This window comes from Pyxicephalus adspersus, chromosome 1 (genome assembly GCF_032062135.1).
Source record: "Pyxicephalus adspersus chromosome 1, UCB_Pads_2.0, whole genome shotgun sequence".
In the NCBI taxonomy this organism is placed as follows: domain Eukaryota; kingdom Metazoa; phylum Chordata; class Amphibia; order Anura; family Pyxicephalidae; genus Pyxicephalus; species Pyxicephalus adspersus.
In genome coordinates, this window is record NC_092858.1 from 43,617,093 (window position 1) to 43,632,942 (window position 15,850).

At 38.3% G+C, this 15,850-nt stretch overlaps 1 protein-coding gene across 1 annotated transcript in view; it reads right to left on the minus strand.

Annotated features, from left to right (window-relative positions):
* Window positions 1-11,942, minus strand: part of LOC140322446 (inactive dipeptidyl peptidase 10-like) — a 78,893-nt gene extending 66,951 nt beyond the window's left edge. The window contains exon 1 of the mRNA XM_072399044.1: window positions 11,751-11,942. Coding sequence (XP_072255145.1) covers window positions 11,751-11,789 — 39 coding nt within the window. The 5' untranslated portion in view covers window positions 11,790-11,942. The remainder of the gene's footprint in view (window positions 1-11,750) is intronic.
* Between the last annotated feature and the right edge of the window lie 3,908 nt (window positions 11,943-15,850).

Sequence of the window (15,850 nt, forward strand, 5' to 3'; positions counted from 1 at the left end):
TGGCTCATGTAGAATGTTTGGATCACCTGGTTTTAGGGCAGATCTTGGAGGCCAATTCCTTTCCACCCAATGCCTCTCACGAGCTCTGCTGTCCCACATGCACAGATAACAGGGATACTTGGTGTATCCGTGTTGCTGACCAAGAAGGAATCATACCATTTTAAGGTCAACATAGATTACCCAATTGTGTTGGTGATATTGCAACAACTCAATGACTCTCTTTATGTCTGCATATTCTTCACAAAGAGAAACTGAATGGCCAATTGGGATTGACCCATGACCTAGGGCCAAGTCACAGAGTCTAAGCAGTAACCTGGTTTTCTCCAGAGCCTCTGATGGTGAGGATGTTGCGCTGCTGGGTACGACAAGGTTGCAGTCCTTGGGCACACCAAGGTGGGCAAGCACAGTACCAAATCACAAGGCAGGAGGATAGTCAAGGAAAGCCGGTGTCAAAACAGGGAGCAAGCAAGAGAGGTCAAGTGACACGCCAGGGGTCAATAGCCAGGGATCCAGTAGACAGACAGATGCTGACACAGAGGCCACTGCGGGCACAGGGAACACAGGAGACACTGGAACAGCAGGAGGCACAGGAGAAGCAGGTATTTCCACAGGTAGACAGGAACAGCACCGGGAAGTTGGCTTGGAACCAACAGACTGGACAACGAGGGGTTAACATAGGAGTCCAGAATCAGAACTGCCCACATGCGCAGGAGAGAGATGCCTGTGAACAGGTAAGTGTGACACATTTCCCCCAAAAGACCAAAAAGTCTAAATGCTATTACTTGTAACATTTAGGGCCTAATACTAATTTCATTACTTATCTCTTTCAGGCTAATGATCTGTACTCCATAGCTACATCATACTATGACAGTGGACATCTGCATCCAATTAAAATCTTTTTTCCCCCCACAACTCCATAGAATCTTAATACTGGCCTGATTGCATCCCTGTATTAGAAAGCCTTGCTACATAATTTGTAAACAGATGTGAAAAAAACAATATTTTTAAATTGTAAAACAAGTTTTACACCATTGTAAAATAGGGGCTCTAGCCAAACAATAGCAGACAAAGAATACCAAATAAAACATAAATATAATATCAAACATTCACCTGCCTAAAAACAATAAACTTTTTATGCAGCAAAATGACTCAGCCAATGATGATGATGACCACACAGTCTGATTTACAGATAACCTCTGGAGGGTGAATTTATGATGTAATTTTATCTGTATGAAAAATACAATCATAAAACAGCAAGAGTGTGATATATGAAACTCTTATCCAAAATTATTTTCAGGAAATATTACAACAATAAATCAAATGTGTGCTCAATGAAAACACACCAATGTTTTTCCTTCTTTAAATCCTGGATTTTGAAACTGCCTATTCTTTTTAAGGAAATGATATAGCCATGTTGAACTTGGAATTCATGGTCATGATAGTAGTGGACTTGGTAGGAAGAGAAACCCATTGGAGTTTGGCTCTAGAACTTTAGCCCCCTTTCAGACTTGCAGTTGAAAACCACAACTGTTAGTCGCTCCCAGTCACACATCTTCATATACTATGCTGTCAGTCACAATTGGACAACCAGTTTTTCATGTGGTTGAGTGAGGTAGGGGTGCAGTTTTTCCTCTAGAGGAGGAAGAGCAACAATGAGTCCCAAAGTGACTTCAGGGACTAAACCACAATTCACCGCAACCTAAAACAGAAACTGGTTCCCAACCACTGTCATTCAGCTGAATGGGAGCAGCTAGGAGTATGGTTGAGCTTTTGGTAGAACGGTGTGGTCAGTTGAAATGACCGGTAAAGGTTACTGTGTAATGCAAACACAGGTTAGGTGTTACTACAATAACCAAAATGGGTAAATGTTCATAAAAGGGAATTAGATCGAGTAACCATAAATTCTTATAAATTCTTCAACACTTAGCATGTATATTTGTAAATAATGTTCATAGTTATTGCAGGAAAATATGGTAAAATTCAGGTACATTGGTCCTTTAATGAAATAAGTGATGACAATATACTCCAGGCTCCTGCTTTACATTAGTTAACATTGTCTCGCATTTGCCCTTTACAATTCATCAATATAAAGAACATGCAGTGTGTTGTCCTAGAATGTTCACGAATCTGAGTAAAGCTCCTCGACCTGAACAAACCAACGGGTCTCTTGAGGTTACAGATAAACACAAGAAACTCAGTCGTCTTTTAATAATATCTAGAAACTGGCACACATGCTGCATACTGCCGTCTCCAGGGGCTCATGAAATGATAATGGAAATGTATTGCAAACTGCACACTTTCCATGATAAAATGTACTGGAGCAGTTCCCAGAGAGCTACATGTGTGGATTGCAGTACTTTAATGTGCACTGGTGCTGGCGGACAGAATTAATGTTCCATTAGATAATGCTTTTTATTTTTATTTTTTATTCTGCTCTTCAGTGCCATCTCAGGAAGACAATGTCCTAATATAAAATTGGCACAGAAAGTCACATTTTAATGTATGGTTTATTTTATTTTATACATATCTAATTTGCATTCACTTGGAACATGGAAAGTGTTACAAAAAGTACAGGTAGTAAAATTGTACAATTTGTAAAAGCTATGTCTTTTGAGAGCCTGTAGAAAAAGTGCAAGCATAAATGGCTAATTTGCTGAATCAATTATTTCACAGAACAGGTGTTTGCAAATAAACAGATAGTAAAAATGCAGATCCAATGTAAAATATGTCTATCTAGAAACCCTAAGAGTAGAAATTGGCTGGACCTCCTGGAAGAACTCAGAGATAAACATGAATAACATCCAAAAATAACAGTGTGTAGTTTTGCTGAACATTTAAATTGTATGGAAAGCCCAAACATTTTTTAAGTATAGTATATCAGGTGGAAGGTGTTTAAACACCTATATGGTTTCTCTGGTTTTCTGTGTGTCCGCTGGGGAGATTCACCCTTTCTATTAGTCCTAATTACCACTGGCCCCACTAGAAAAAAATGTAGAGAAACATTTTTGGGTTGCCAGAAAAATTTGAGCTGAAACTTTCCAATGGGCAAACCTGTTCTGGTGAAACAGGATATCGCTTTACTTTAGAGATTTCCTGATACTTTTTGCAGTGTATATGGAACAGAAAAGGAAAAGTAGAACAGACAAAATTGGGCTGTCAATACACAGTTGCCATCTATGCAGGGATCAGGACCTTAGTTAAAAATTACAGAAAATATACGCAATCAGTTTTGTAACATATTTTTTGTTAAAGCACAAAAAATCCAGCTGCAATGTGAAGAGGACCTTCAGTAAAGAAATCTCTTTTTAGGATGTAAGTTTAAAGTCACTATATTCTGTACAGTTCTAGAATCTGTTCTCTCCAGGGAGTGATGGTTGGCCACCTTTTGTTGCAGGGGAGTTTAGAAAGGTAGGAACCAATTGTAGCCCTTGTGCACTCACCTGCTGGTCTTTTTGTGACATTTGGGACTTTTTAGGTGGGCTCTGCAATAAGTTAAATGTGTGGGACACTGAGACCCAGGAAGTCCTTGTCATGGATGACTACAAGAAGCTAGGGGAGACAGCATAGGTCACCCTGGGGACCTAGGGCCTGGCTAGGCCAGGGTCTGAAAATTTATCCTGAAAATGATGGAACTGGTTGCTAGTGGTAGAAGACAGCTTCGGTGAAAGAAAGCCAGGGAAGAATAGACCCACAATAGATGTAAGACATGATCCTGTAGGTACTGACTTTGGAATTTGGACTTTAATGGGGAGACCCACTCTAGAGAAGAAATGCTTCTCCCACTGACTGTTATGGATTAAGAGTTCAGCAAGGATGATAGAGGATAGCCGTCAGTGTTGACTCTATTTGATTGCTGTTGGTTGTGCTCTGCCACTATATGACACTCTGCTACCCTAACCCTCTCTTCTATGAATTTACCTGCAATAAATTTCCCCTAAAAACTAAGATGTACAAGCCTCTTTACTTTCCTATGCCACATCACAAGGAAGAACCAAGTAAAACTCAGCCACCACTATGGGGGATAAGTGCTACACTAAAAGGTACCTAACATGTCCTAATGATCCTGAAAATGAAATTTGTTTGGACAGACTAAACAGGTAAACAAATTCATCACTAAACTGTAAAAACTGGTTTGGTACAGAAAGGAGTAGGTTTGCTGTGAATGAAATTTAATTTTGACAATGAACACAAAGTCAGTCCAGGACTCCCAAAAGGAACACAATAAAGATCAAAAGGTATGATATAATACCATAAATGCAGTTGTATAGACAACATGATTTCTTTGTGACATCAAGTACTACTTCTACAAAAGTGCTTCCAAAATGCCCTTCAACTACTTACAAAAGCTCTTCTAAAATGCTTAGCAGATATCTGAAAATGTTCACAATTAAAGCTACGTACACACTTCCAATTATTATCGTCGGAAAACGAACGACGAACGTTCCTGCACGATATATACGAACGATCGTATAGCACCGATCCTGCACATAGAGGTAACGACACGATCGTTCGTAGATATTGTACACACAATAGATACGATCATTTAAGCGATAGAGGAACTATGTGCACGACAGGAAAGTGAACGGACGTTCGTTCATCACGCATGCTCTGAACATGGACGATCAACGAACGACCGTACACACGAACGATGTTCAACGATCGTCGTCCAATCCGATCCGCCGGTCCGGTCGTTCGTTTCCAACGAGTTTCCTCGTTCGTCGGCGTCGTTGGTTACTTTTTTATGAACGATTTTTTGCCCAATCGATCGTTCGTCGTCCGATTGGAACGATAAAAATTGGAAGTGTGTACGCACCTTAAGTTTATGTAAGTAGTTGATAAGAAAACCAATCATTAGGTATTAGATAAAGTGTCACAAATCAACATCACAGAGCCTAATTTAAAGTTCTCCAAGACTGAAGAAGATAGACTATCATAGGTGAACCTAGGTTATCCAGCAAACCTATATTGGATCTGGGCCAGGACTGCCGACTGGCTCAACTAATAGCAAATGATTTTTAAGAAATGCATTCCTGGTTTGTTGGACCACACAGGTTCTCCCATGATAGTCTATCTTCTCTAGTCTTACAGGGCTTTAGTAAATCAGGCCTATAGCCTTTACAAATGTCTGAAAAATGCCAATAAAAAAGGCATCTTCAACCACTCCTATTTGTTTCCATTATTATGAGACCGCTTGACAGCTCTTTGGCAGTTTTTAGGTTAAAAGAGCATTAGCAGCCAACTTATAGGCTGTACGCATTGTTAGCGTATTGATTTTTATCAATGTGCTATTAAAAGACAGCTAGTTAAATCTCTACTTATTCTTTCTGCCTTGCTAGAGACCTTTGCAACTATGTGGCTGTATGAGCTGTAGCATTGCATTGCCTGTTTTTGACCCAACATTACACTAGTGGCCCAGTCTTGCTGCCTGCTAATCACAGATCTAATAGAGAAATGTTTTCCGATCAAAAGGTAGAGAAGGGATGACCAGACTGGCAAGGGATTCCATGAGACCCATGACTATAACTCAGGAAAATTGTACTGCCAGAGTGGTGCTGGATGCAACAAAAACAAAAGTAAACAGCAAATTACATTTATACCCAAATGTAATATTGGTTTATGCTATAAGCAAATAAGTTATAGTTTTACAATACAAGGCAATATACAGAACATAGACTGAAATATAGGAAAAGATAGTGTTGGCTTGCTAGAAATTACAATCCTACCATCCTACTGTAAAATGCTGTAGATTGCTCTTATTGAAAACGTAAGTCAAAAATATTATTTAGTCAAGAATATTTAAATGATAAACTCCTTTTGAAGCTACTTGGAAAGTGGTATGGCTTCTGCTACACATTTGGGGCCAGACAGTGCAAGCAGCATCTGCTGCATATGGAGCAGTCACAGGGTGCCTATGGTTGATCTAATGTCAGCCACCAGTCAAGCCCCAATACGCAACCCAGGAACTGCTGGGTGCAAGCTGATCTAAGCCAGGCATATTGGTTACTAATATTTTTAAGGCCTGTGTTGACTGGCTTTGGGTCTATCCACACAGGCCCTTGTAAAAATATGTAGCATTTTTATTTGTAGGTTGGTATGCAGTTGTATAAAACTCACTTGGTGCCTTAGAACATGGCTTTGTAATGATTATTGGGGTGAGGCTAAACTTAATAGTTCACATTTCTTGAAAACAGTGCTAAGTGAGTAACCCTAACAAGAAATATGATCAAAGTGAGCCAAAAGCAGGAAAATTGGTCTACAGTGGGCACGTGATTACTAAAACTTGATCACTGGACTGTGTTCTAAACATCATAAAACAAAATCCATGTGGAGGTGATTTAAGCAAAATCTGATGGTGATGTAATGGTGGAAGGAATACTTTTTCTGGCAAACATTATAACCAAGAAAGTATCATCAATATCTAAAGCACACATGTCTATTTCTAATGACCATACATCCTACCATTGTGTATTAAACAGATGAGCCTAATAAAGTGTTTCTGTACATATATTAAGATGAGTCTAATAGAGAACCAGCTGTGTAAAACTGCCTTTTTATTTTTACTAACAGATAAAAGGGAAATTCCTAATGACTCTTGAAGACCATGAACCGTAAAAACTGCAATATCGGCTTATTTTTAAAGTGTTCATGCTGAAATTATGCATCGAAAGGCCGAGCCAAGTGCTTCCACTAGATGTACATTAACCCATATATATGTGCTCAGCTGGCTAGGAAGTGTGCCAGTGATTGAAAGCATCAGTCTCATCACCCCCAGAGGTCCAATCCTGTGGCTGCTTGGGGGAGCATGCCGTATATCGACAACCTGTCTCAGTGTGTGGGAGTTACTGATTAGTTCTGAATTTCCACTGTCGTCCACACCTTACTCAGCTTTTCTCTCTGCCACACCATTTAAATAAGAATTGACTTCTTTTAGACTAACATTATTGAAAGCAACACTGCTATGGTTGTCCAGTTGCTGTGGACATTGGCCTTGTTGACTTGCTAATGCAGTTGGCTCTCTTTAGCTAAAATCAAGTGACAAGGCTTATCCTCAATAGATACAGTAGAGTATGCAAGTACCTTCACTCTAGGACTGGAAATCATTACTTGACTAGGTAAAAATAAGGAAGAAAAAAACAAAAAGAAAAAAGAATGCAACCACCACATCTAAGGGTCGCAATATATTACTTTTTTTGTTCTTTGGTTTAAATACACTTTAAGCTAAACATTTTCAAATATACAGTCAGTTGAGGAAAGTTATCCATGAAAAACAGGGAAAAGTTCAGTAAACTGATGTCATGTGCCATGCATAAAGGTATACAAGGTATGTTGCATTTGGCATTCCAATTGCTAGATGAAAGGTATAATAATGCTCTTTGCTTGCCCTCCTCTTTTACCAGTGACACAACTTCTCTCTCCGCCACACCAGGAATTCTTTGTTCTCTGGCTTTTAAGTTGTCTGAGCTACTGGAAGGGTTAATGATGTAAAACTTTAGAAAATAAATACAAGTCAATATTCATGTGTGCTTATTGTGCATTTTACCAGAGGTTTTCCTGTTTTATTTTTCAGTTTCCTACCTGCAAAGGTGTGAAATAATTGCCATTTGAAATACAGTGTACTAATTAAATGCATGTTTTAATGTGTTACTCTTGACTATAATTTAACCTTTCAAAGTGATGTTAACATGCATTTTAGCACAAATTATATGAATATTTCCCTACGGACCTCTGACATGCAGAGGCACAATCTCTCACAAACAGGGGCACATATACCAGAGCTCTGAATTGAACCATTTATTGGTCCAAATGTCATAATATGATGCAAAGAGACATGGCACTAAATGGCGTTAAACAGAAACACACAGCAGACTTTTGGTGAAGTAGTAAAATAAATTAGGTAAACCAACATCTAATATGCACTAAGTACATATTATGTGTATTGTTTTAAATGCCAAGTGTTTGATTTTTAAAGAAATAAGACAAAATATGTTTAGTGAATATTTAAAAGCCCGGGTGTTAAATTTACTGATTTAAGGTCAACAGGATAGAGCCCTGGGCTTTATAAATTCCACAAAATTTTAAGTTTAACCCGGTCTAAAAGGTACAGCAGGAAGAACAGCTTCACACAACAGCATGGACATATCTTACGTCCAGCACAAAGCCTGAATTACCACTTTTTTAAGAAAGTGAATGCTTTATATTTTTCTTTTGCCCTTGGATTTGTCATGAACTTAAGATATGCTGATAAATCCTATTTTAAACATGTTCTGCTGTCCATACACTGGTTTATTGTACATAATTTACCTTCAGTATTGCATATAATTTCTCACTCACAATTTGAGCCAACTTTAATTTTTTTCTGATTATTGGCAGAGGTATCTCTGCTGCCTCCATTTACCACTATTTAGCTAATCTCAACCAGGATTCAGTGGAACTCCAGGGTTCCTCCAGTGCTTGTTAGGTGTTCATTGAGCTATGGTTGTTTGACCTCCCATCTCTTTGTGCCTGTATAGCTTCAGGTTCAACACCATTAGGCAGAGCCAGTAGGATGACACCAGGGATCTTTTAGCCTGGAAAGGCGACATTTTGACTAACACACTAAAGTGCATTCTTTCCCGATTTTCACCAAAATGGGGACATTCTTCCCTATATCCTTCAAATATTTCATTTTATCAGGGGTTCCTCTGGGGTAAAAAGGTTAAGAAAGGCTGCTTTTGCATCTACCGCACTCAAATTATCATAAATTGTATTTCTTACACCTGATCAATAATTCAGAATTCATGCTAAAAACCAGTTTATGTAGTTCCAAGTCCAACTAACAATAGTATTGAATTTGTGCTGCACCTCTCTTTTTTTGCATATTTAAAATGCAAAACAGAGCATTGTGATGCATTCCCCAGGCTTAGCCAGTTACGTTGTAATCAAACCAATTTTATCACCACTGTAGCATTTGTTGGATGGCATTAGAAGCTCACTAATTGGTTTCACATTTTGCCCAATGCTGCTTTATTAATTTGCTTAACAGCTTAAGCCCTACAAAGTAAAAGTTCTAGCAATTTTGCATTGTTTGAAACCAGATAAAATGAAATACTCTTGTAAATTTAATGAGTTGTAAAGAACAAAGACTAGATTCTGTCATTTATTTCTGAATTAAATCAAACCTGGCACTCATAACTGCCAAAATGTAATTTTTAAAAAGATCCTTAGCAGAAAATACAGACAGTATAAGCTTTTCGTGAGTATAACATTAACAACTTTGCGCTTCCAAGGATGAGTATAATGACTTATAAAAAAACCTGTATATTTTACACTGCAAGGCATAAAGCAGTGAATGACTGGACATCCAATCATGTATACATTTTGCACTTTAGGCTGTTTATTACAGGTCAGTTGCCAAATTATGTGGCATTTTGACCCATCGCAGGAGCGAGGACAGGAAATAGCAGATGTGCATTTGTCCCTCAGGCCACTAATATTAAAATATGTAAAACTTTACCATTCAGACACCATTCAGAGGTGATTCTGTCATTGGTGCCACATGTTGGGCATCATATAGCTATCCTTTTCCCATTCAGACCTGTGACAACAGGGTCCAAAGAATTCTTCTAAGCATCCAATCATACGGAATCCAATGGCAAAGACAGGTGATGCCGAAAATGTTATAGACTTTCTTTGACTCACATTAATCTGTCTCAACCTCTCTACCTTTTGATTGTGTTTGCCCCCCAGGTTAAAGGTTTCTATTTGTTACCTGCAAAGCAGAACCAGAAATGCAGTTTATTGCTTTGCTCCCCTAATGCATCAGACGCCCTGGGCATTGGGCATCAGACACCCTGGAAAAATAAAATTCATGCAAAAATCCATTGTTCTATTTACTCTTTTTTGCTGCCATGGAAGTTTAAAACCTTAAAGGAGAATCTAGGTAAGGAAATGTATAATTACACTGTTGTGGCTAAACAATTATATAAAACAATCTTAGTAACTATCAAAAAATGAAATATTCAATGCTGCAGCAGATTAGCAAGTAAAATATTTGGCTGAATCTCACATCTAGAATCAACTTAACAGCCTCTACAGAAAACCTAAAATATTCTGCATTTTATCGACTATCATAAATTTCTGGATTGTTGGCAATCCTGCTATTTGGCTAACTAAAGGAAAGTGATGCCATGAACCTTATCAAATGACAGTTGTGTGCCGCATCAACAGATTTTCACATTTCTATGATGGTGTATTTCACACATTGCATTTCAGACAGATGTAAATCAACACAGTCTTTAGTGGACATTGAATATTATTATTATTATTATCAATAAACCAGATTTATATACATTGTACATTAAGTAGGGGTATAGGAGCCATCTGTCTACAACTCAGCACAAGCAGCGCTTTTCTGGTTAATAATGTAGACGGTGAAATGCAGAGAATGATGACTTCACTCTTCTTCTTTTGCCACATAATAAAAGTACAGTAACCCTCTCCTTTCTGAGTCTGTGTGTATGGAGACATTATTACAAAACTGACTTCACAGTGTCCAAAAGGTAATGCTCACTGTGGATAATAAGACAGCTAAACAAATGGAGTTAGACAGCCATACCCAACCTTGCTGCCAATGAAAAATATAAATGTTTGCATATGACATTCCTGCTGTGTATATTTGACTGGGAGAGGTTGCATAAAACAGAAGATGACTGTCCCAAAATGGGTGAATGTAAGTTAGTTACAAGTTATTAGGTACTGGCATGCACACAGACTGTAAAGGCTTGTACACACACTATATGAAAATGAACAATGTCCAACATATGCCAGTTTCATTGCTCTATATTTATTCCTGAAACTTGTGACAAACAATAACACAAATAAGGATTCCCAGTTCCAATGGATGACCATCCTGGTAGATTCATTCACTCGATGATCTGTTGTTATCTAGTATATGTACAGTGGGTGAACAATTCATGCTTAAACACGAATATGCTTGGGAAGGTTGGGAACATTCATAGAGAATGTTCGTATGTCCTTAATCCTTCATTTCAAATGACCATTGTCTAATATCTGTACAGTTTAAGAGATTGGAAATGGTTATGGTATAGATGGAGTTGTAGATTATTGGAACCATCAATTAGCAAATATATCAAACAACAAAACAAAGTAAATTTAAACATGCAGGAAAGAGCCACAGGTCTTGCTATAGAAAAAACATTAATGAGTAATATATACATACAGACTACACACTACATTTGGCTCAACCTATAATAAATGATTCACAGGCATCAGCAAAAAGGACTTGGATATTCAAGGTTACATCTAGCAAGTTTTAAACTACATACACATTATTTATATGTAAATACTAGTTTTAGGCATTTTTGATGCTTGATAAAGCTCCAACAATTCTAATATTGCATGCAGTACTTCCATACTAGAGTAAAAGGAAGCATGGACAGCTTCAATGAAGCAGCTGGTTGTTCTGCAAATACTTTGCGAATGCTTTTTTACACATGTTGCTCTTTAGATGACCATGCACAAGCTATGATTAAGAAAATGCTTGTCTGTATATATATATTCTAATCCATATATGATACCCCAGCTCATGCAGTAGTAAAAACACCTGACACATCTATAGATGGGGGAATACCACTCACAATGCTGACTGCTCTGTCCCAGTTTTTGCAGATAGTATCCCTACTTGGTATTCCACAGGAGATCATCTGCCCTGTTACTACCCCAAAATGAAATGAACCATTACAAATACTGACCAGCTCTGTCCCCAGACTCTGCTGGGTGCTGACAATCATTTTGGCAGGGAAGAGGTGTCTTGCTTTGTTGTAGAGTTAAAGTGGAGTATGTCTCTGCTCTCACAGCAGTGCAGGGAATGGGGATGTCTCAGCACAACTCACTGTGTGTCTCAGCAGCCAGGGAAAGCCAATCTTGTATTGACCATGGGAATTAATCAGAAAGACAGCAGAAAAAAAGCAAAACCTGACTCTCTCAGCGAAATTATCCACTGTGAGCAGGAGGAGGGGAGATGGACTCTCATTTAGAGGCAGCAAAGAAGGAGAGGAGTGACTTCATGCAACAAATAGCATGCTAGGATAGCATAAGATGAAATAGATACAAGCTAAATATCCTGTGTAAAAATGTCATGAAAATATTGTGTACATTTGTAACAACAGAAACTATTTAATAATAGCAAATATATGTTCTTTGGCTTTAATAGCCAGAAAATCTCCTGTAAACTATAAAATATTATAATTTTAAAAGTCACTTTCAATCATGATTAATCTGAGACTTTTATTACAAATATTCAGACACTTTCAGCTGTATGGTGAAAACACTTTGTTCCTGTCTCCCGGATACACAGGCTTTCAATGTGTCAGTGACCTTTTCAGAACACAATGAAGTTTTGGCTTCTAAAGGGTGAAAACACTCTGTCCCTGTCACCCAGATAGTTGTAATCCTGCATTATCCCCCTGTCAAATGGGATTCTGATAGAGACTATAAAACTATGTACATTTATTAGATAATTGTCGCCTGGGACAAATGGTCGAGCTTGTCTTGGGTTAAAATATGAAATGTGTAAAGTGGTCACCCCACATTGTTCATCAATCTACCCTCGCTACCAATTGGGAATGACCACTGTGAACTCCTATGGAGGTGATCACAGTGGAAAGCAGCTCACTTGCCCTCCCCTCACCCCCCTTTATAGAACAGAACAGCACAGTGTGTACAGCACTCGTTCATTCATCTGTCACAAAAGATCATTTCCGGCGACCGTAATTGATGTCTGTACATGGCTTAAGTAACCTTTTTCTGCACAACAGATACAGTTTTGGCTGCTTTAGGGTGATAACACTCTATTCCTACCTCACAGACATTTATTTTTTTTTTTTTTTGCAGCCTTAGCTGCAATCATTGATTAGCTTAGGGTGCAATCCCCAGGTCACTGCAGGGATCGCACACTCTTCTCAATGATTGCAGACTCGGCTGCAATCATTGAGAAGATGCCCTGCAATTATCTCTTACTCTGTAACATGATACATTTGTTACATTTTTTCTTGCAGTGGATAAAAGAAAAATTGAACAAATGTATCAGAATATTACTGGGCTGGAAAGTGTGTTAAAGAGTAGGAGATATCATGTCATTGTAGGATAACCTTAAAAAAATTGTTAAATAAACACAAACACTCAATAAATTAATTTAACATTAATTTTTTTTTTTTTTTTTTATTTTACACTTTTTTTTACTTTTAAATTTTTGCCGTCGAATCTCCTTTTCTTTCAGGCTGGGTCTATCCAAATTCGAACAGCCATATTCGGGTCGAATATAAGGACAACCCAAATTTGAACACCAACACTAGCCAGGACACACTACAGCTGTCCCTACAAACATTTAACACACTGTGGTTGGAAGTCTTGTATATTTTTGCTTTTTTTGTATGGTTGACACTGTATGAACTATTGCCATACATCATTCTTACTGGACACTTAACTTGGCCATGCCCCACTTCCACTCCAGCTATTCAGTCCCCAAATATTAACACCACTCCTGGAAAAAAATCTCAATGCAACTATTTTCAAATGTCCTAGATATGCTTATACATGTACATGTACAAACTTCTTGAGCGTGTTGTCTATAAAAGACTGATTACCTGAGCACCAACTCTCTCCTTGACCCTCTCCAGTCTGGCTTTCGAGCTGCCTATTTCACCGAAACAGCGCTTACTAAAGTGGCCAATGACCTAATTTGAGCTAAGTCTCAAGGCAACTTTTCCCTCCTACTTCTCCTAGATCTTTCCTCTGCTTTTGACACTGGTAAAGACCCCCTTCTATTGGTATCAGTGACACTGCTCTCTCTTAGTTTTCTTTCTATCTGTCTGACCGCTTCTTTCAAGTTTCTTTCAATAGTAATTCCTCCTCTCCTCCTCCCTGTTGGTGTTCCCCCCAGTCCTTGGATCGGTTCTCTTTTGTCTGTACACCTCCTCTCTCGGTAGTCTCATATCCTCCTTTGGCTTACAGTACCATCTGTATGCTGATGACACTCTATCTATCTGTCCAACCCTGACCTGTCTCCCTCAGTCCTGGATAAGGTCTCATGCTGCCTGTCAGCCATCTCATCATGGATGGTTGACAGATTTCTGAAACTCAACCTGGCTAAAACCAAACACATCATCTTCCACCTTTAAAATTCCAAATTTCCCCCTGACATATTTCTAGCTGGTAACAACAATGGGATTCATTCCCTCAGGCAGGTTGTTTTGGCATCACCTGCAATTCTGCCCTCTCATTTACCCCCCATATTCAGAACATTTCCAGGTCCTGTCCTTTTTTATTCTCTGACACCTGGTAAACAGCAGAAAGGGTTTTTCTATTTTAGCAGAGGAGATGAATAAAGAAGAGACAAAAGTTGTTTCTTCTGGTGAGTTTTAGATCTTAAAAGCTACTGGTATGTTTAAGCACATTGTGAAAAACATTAGGATGCAATAATAAACAAAATAACACAAAAAGATTTTAAAAATAATAAGTGACCCAAACCAATTTAGATTTAAACAATAAAGTAATGTAAAAGTGTAGCAAAGACACATGGCTGCATGTCCATAAACTAAGCCATCAGCTTGAGGCTGACTCTGAGTCTGTTTGTACTAATGACACCACTGTGCCTCTTTCTCTAGTAAGTGCATTACTGTCACTGTTTTATTACCTTCGCTTATTGCTTGTCATTATTTCTTTATTAGCTTGCATTCACGTTTGAGACACTGTGTATACAATGAAGCTCCAATAAAACTGCCAAAAAACAACCATAACTCTTGGCAAATTTTAAAAAAAAAATTTGGTCTTGTCATTCATTTATTATAGAGAGTATGTCTTTTTTTTAACATTCAGGTAACGTTTTTACTAAAATCTATTTTACTTTTTTTTGAGGGGGTATTTGCACTGGCAGTAAAATTGCGGAACGTTTACTGCTTCCTTATGGCAGGAAACACTGCCACATGTGGAGATGCTACATGTACTCCCTATAGGAGATGATTAGGGGTTGCAGTGAGTGGTACTACCTTGTCTTTTAGAACCAGCACTGCTGTGCCAGTCCTCAACAGGCTGGCAAAGTGCCAGTTGCAGGGAGCTGCACAAAATCTAGCAATCACGTGTGAACCTGTCCTAACAGATTCCTTTTATTCCCTTCATAGCAGGGCCCTGGTTGTATGGAGGAGGGTTCACACTCTTAATCAGGACTCTTTTACATTTCCCAGGGCCTTTTCTGCTAATACTGAGTGTATTTACAGGAGGGGAGAGCAGAAGAATGACTTCATCATGGTGCTGCTGCTTCTCCATTATCCAGTCAAGTGGCCGTGGGCAAAAGAGGTGACTAAAGGTAAATCTACACAGACTGTTTTTTTAAATGCTTATAAATGCCATACTGTCTATGAATGCATTTGTGAGCATTTATACAATCATTTAAAGACATTTTAAAGCAGGTGTTAAAATCTACAATTCTTATAAATACTCATTAATGCATTTATAGGTGTTTGTAAACATTTCTAGACATTTGAAAAAAAGTGTTTAAAAGGCCAATATGAAAATAATGGGTTCATGGAAGCACTTATATACTCCTGTAAATGTTTTCAATTGAAGCGTTTTAATGCTAAAAAATGTGCCACCCATAAACACCTGCTGATATGAATTGGAATGAACAGGAATCTCATACGTAACCATACATAAACTCTGTGTTTAAAAGATGGGGAAACAGTCTGTAGATAGACTTGGCCTAACGATGCAGAAACTCGGCAGGCATATTATCCTGTGGCCAGTCAAAGATGGTGAATGTTGAACTGTATATTTCAAAGCTTTCAAACTTCTCAAT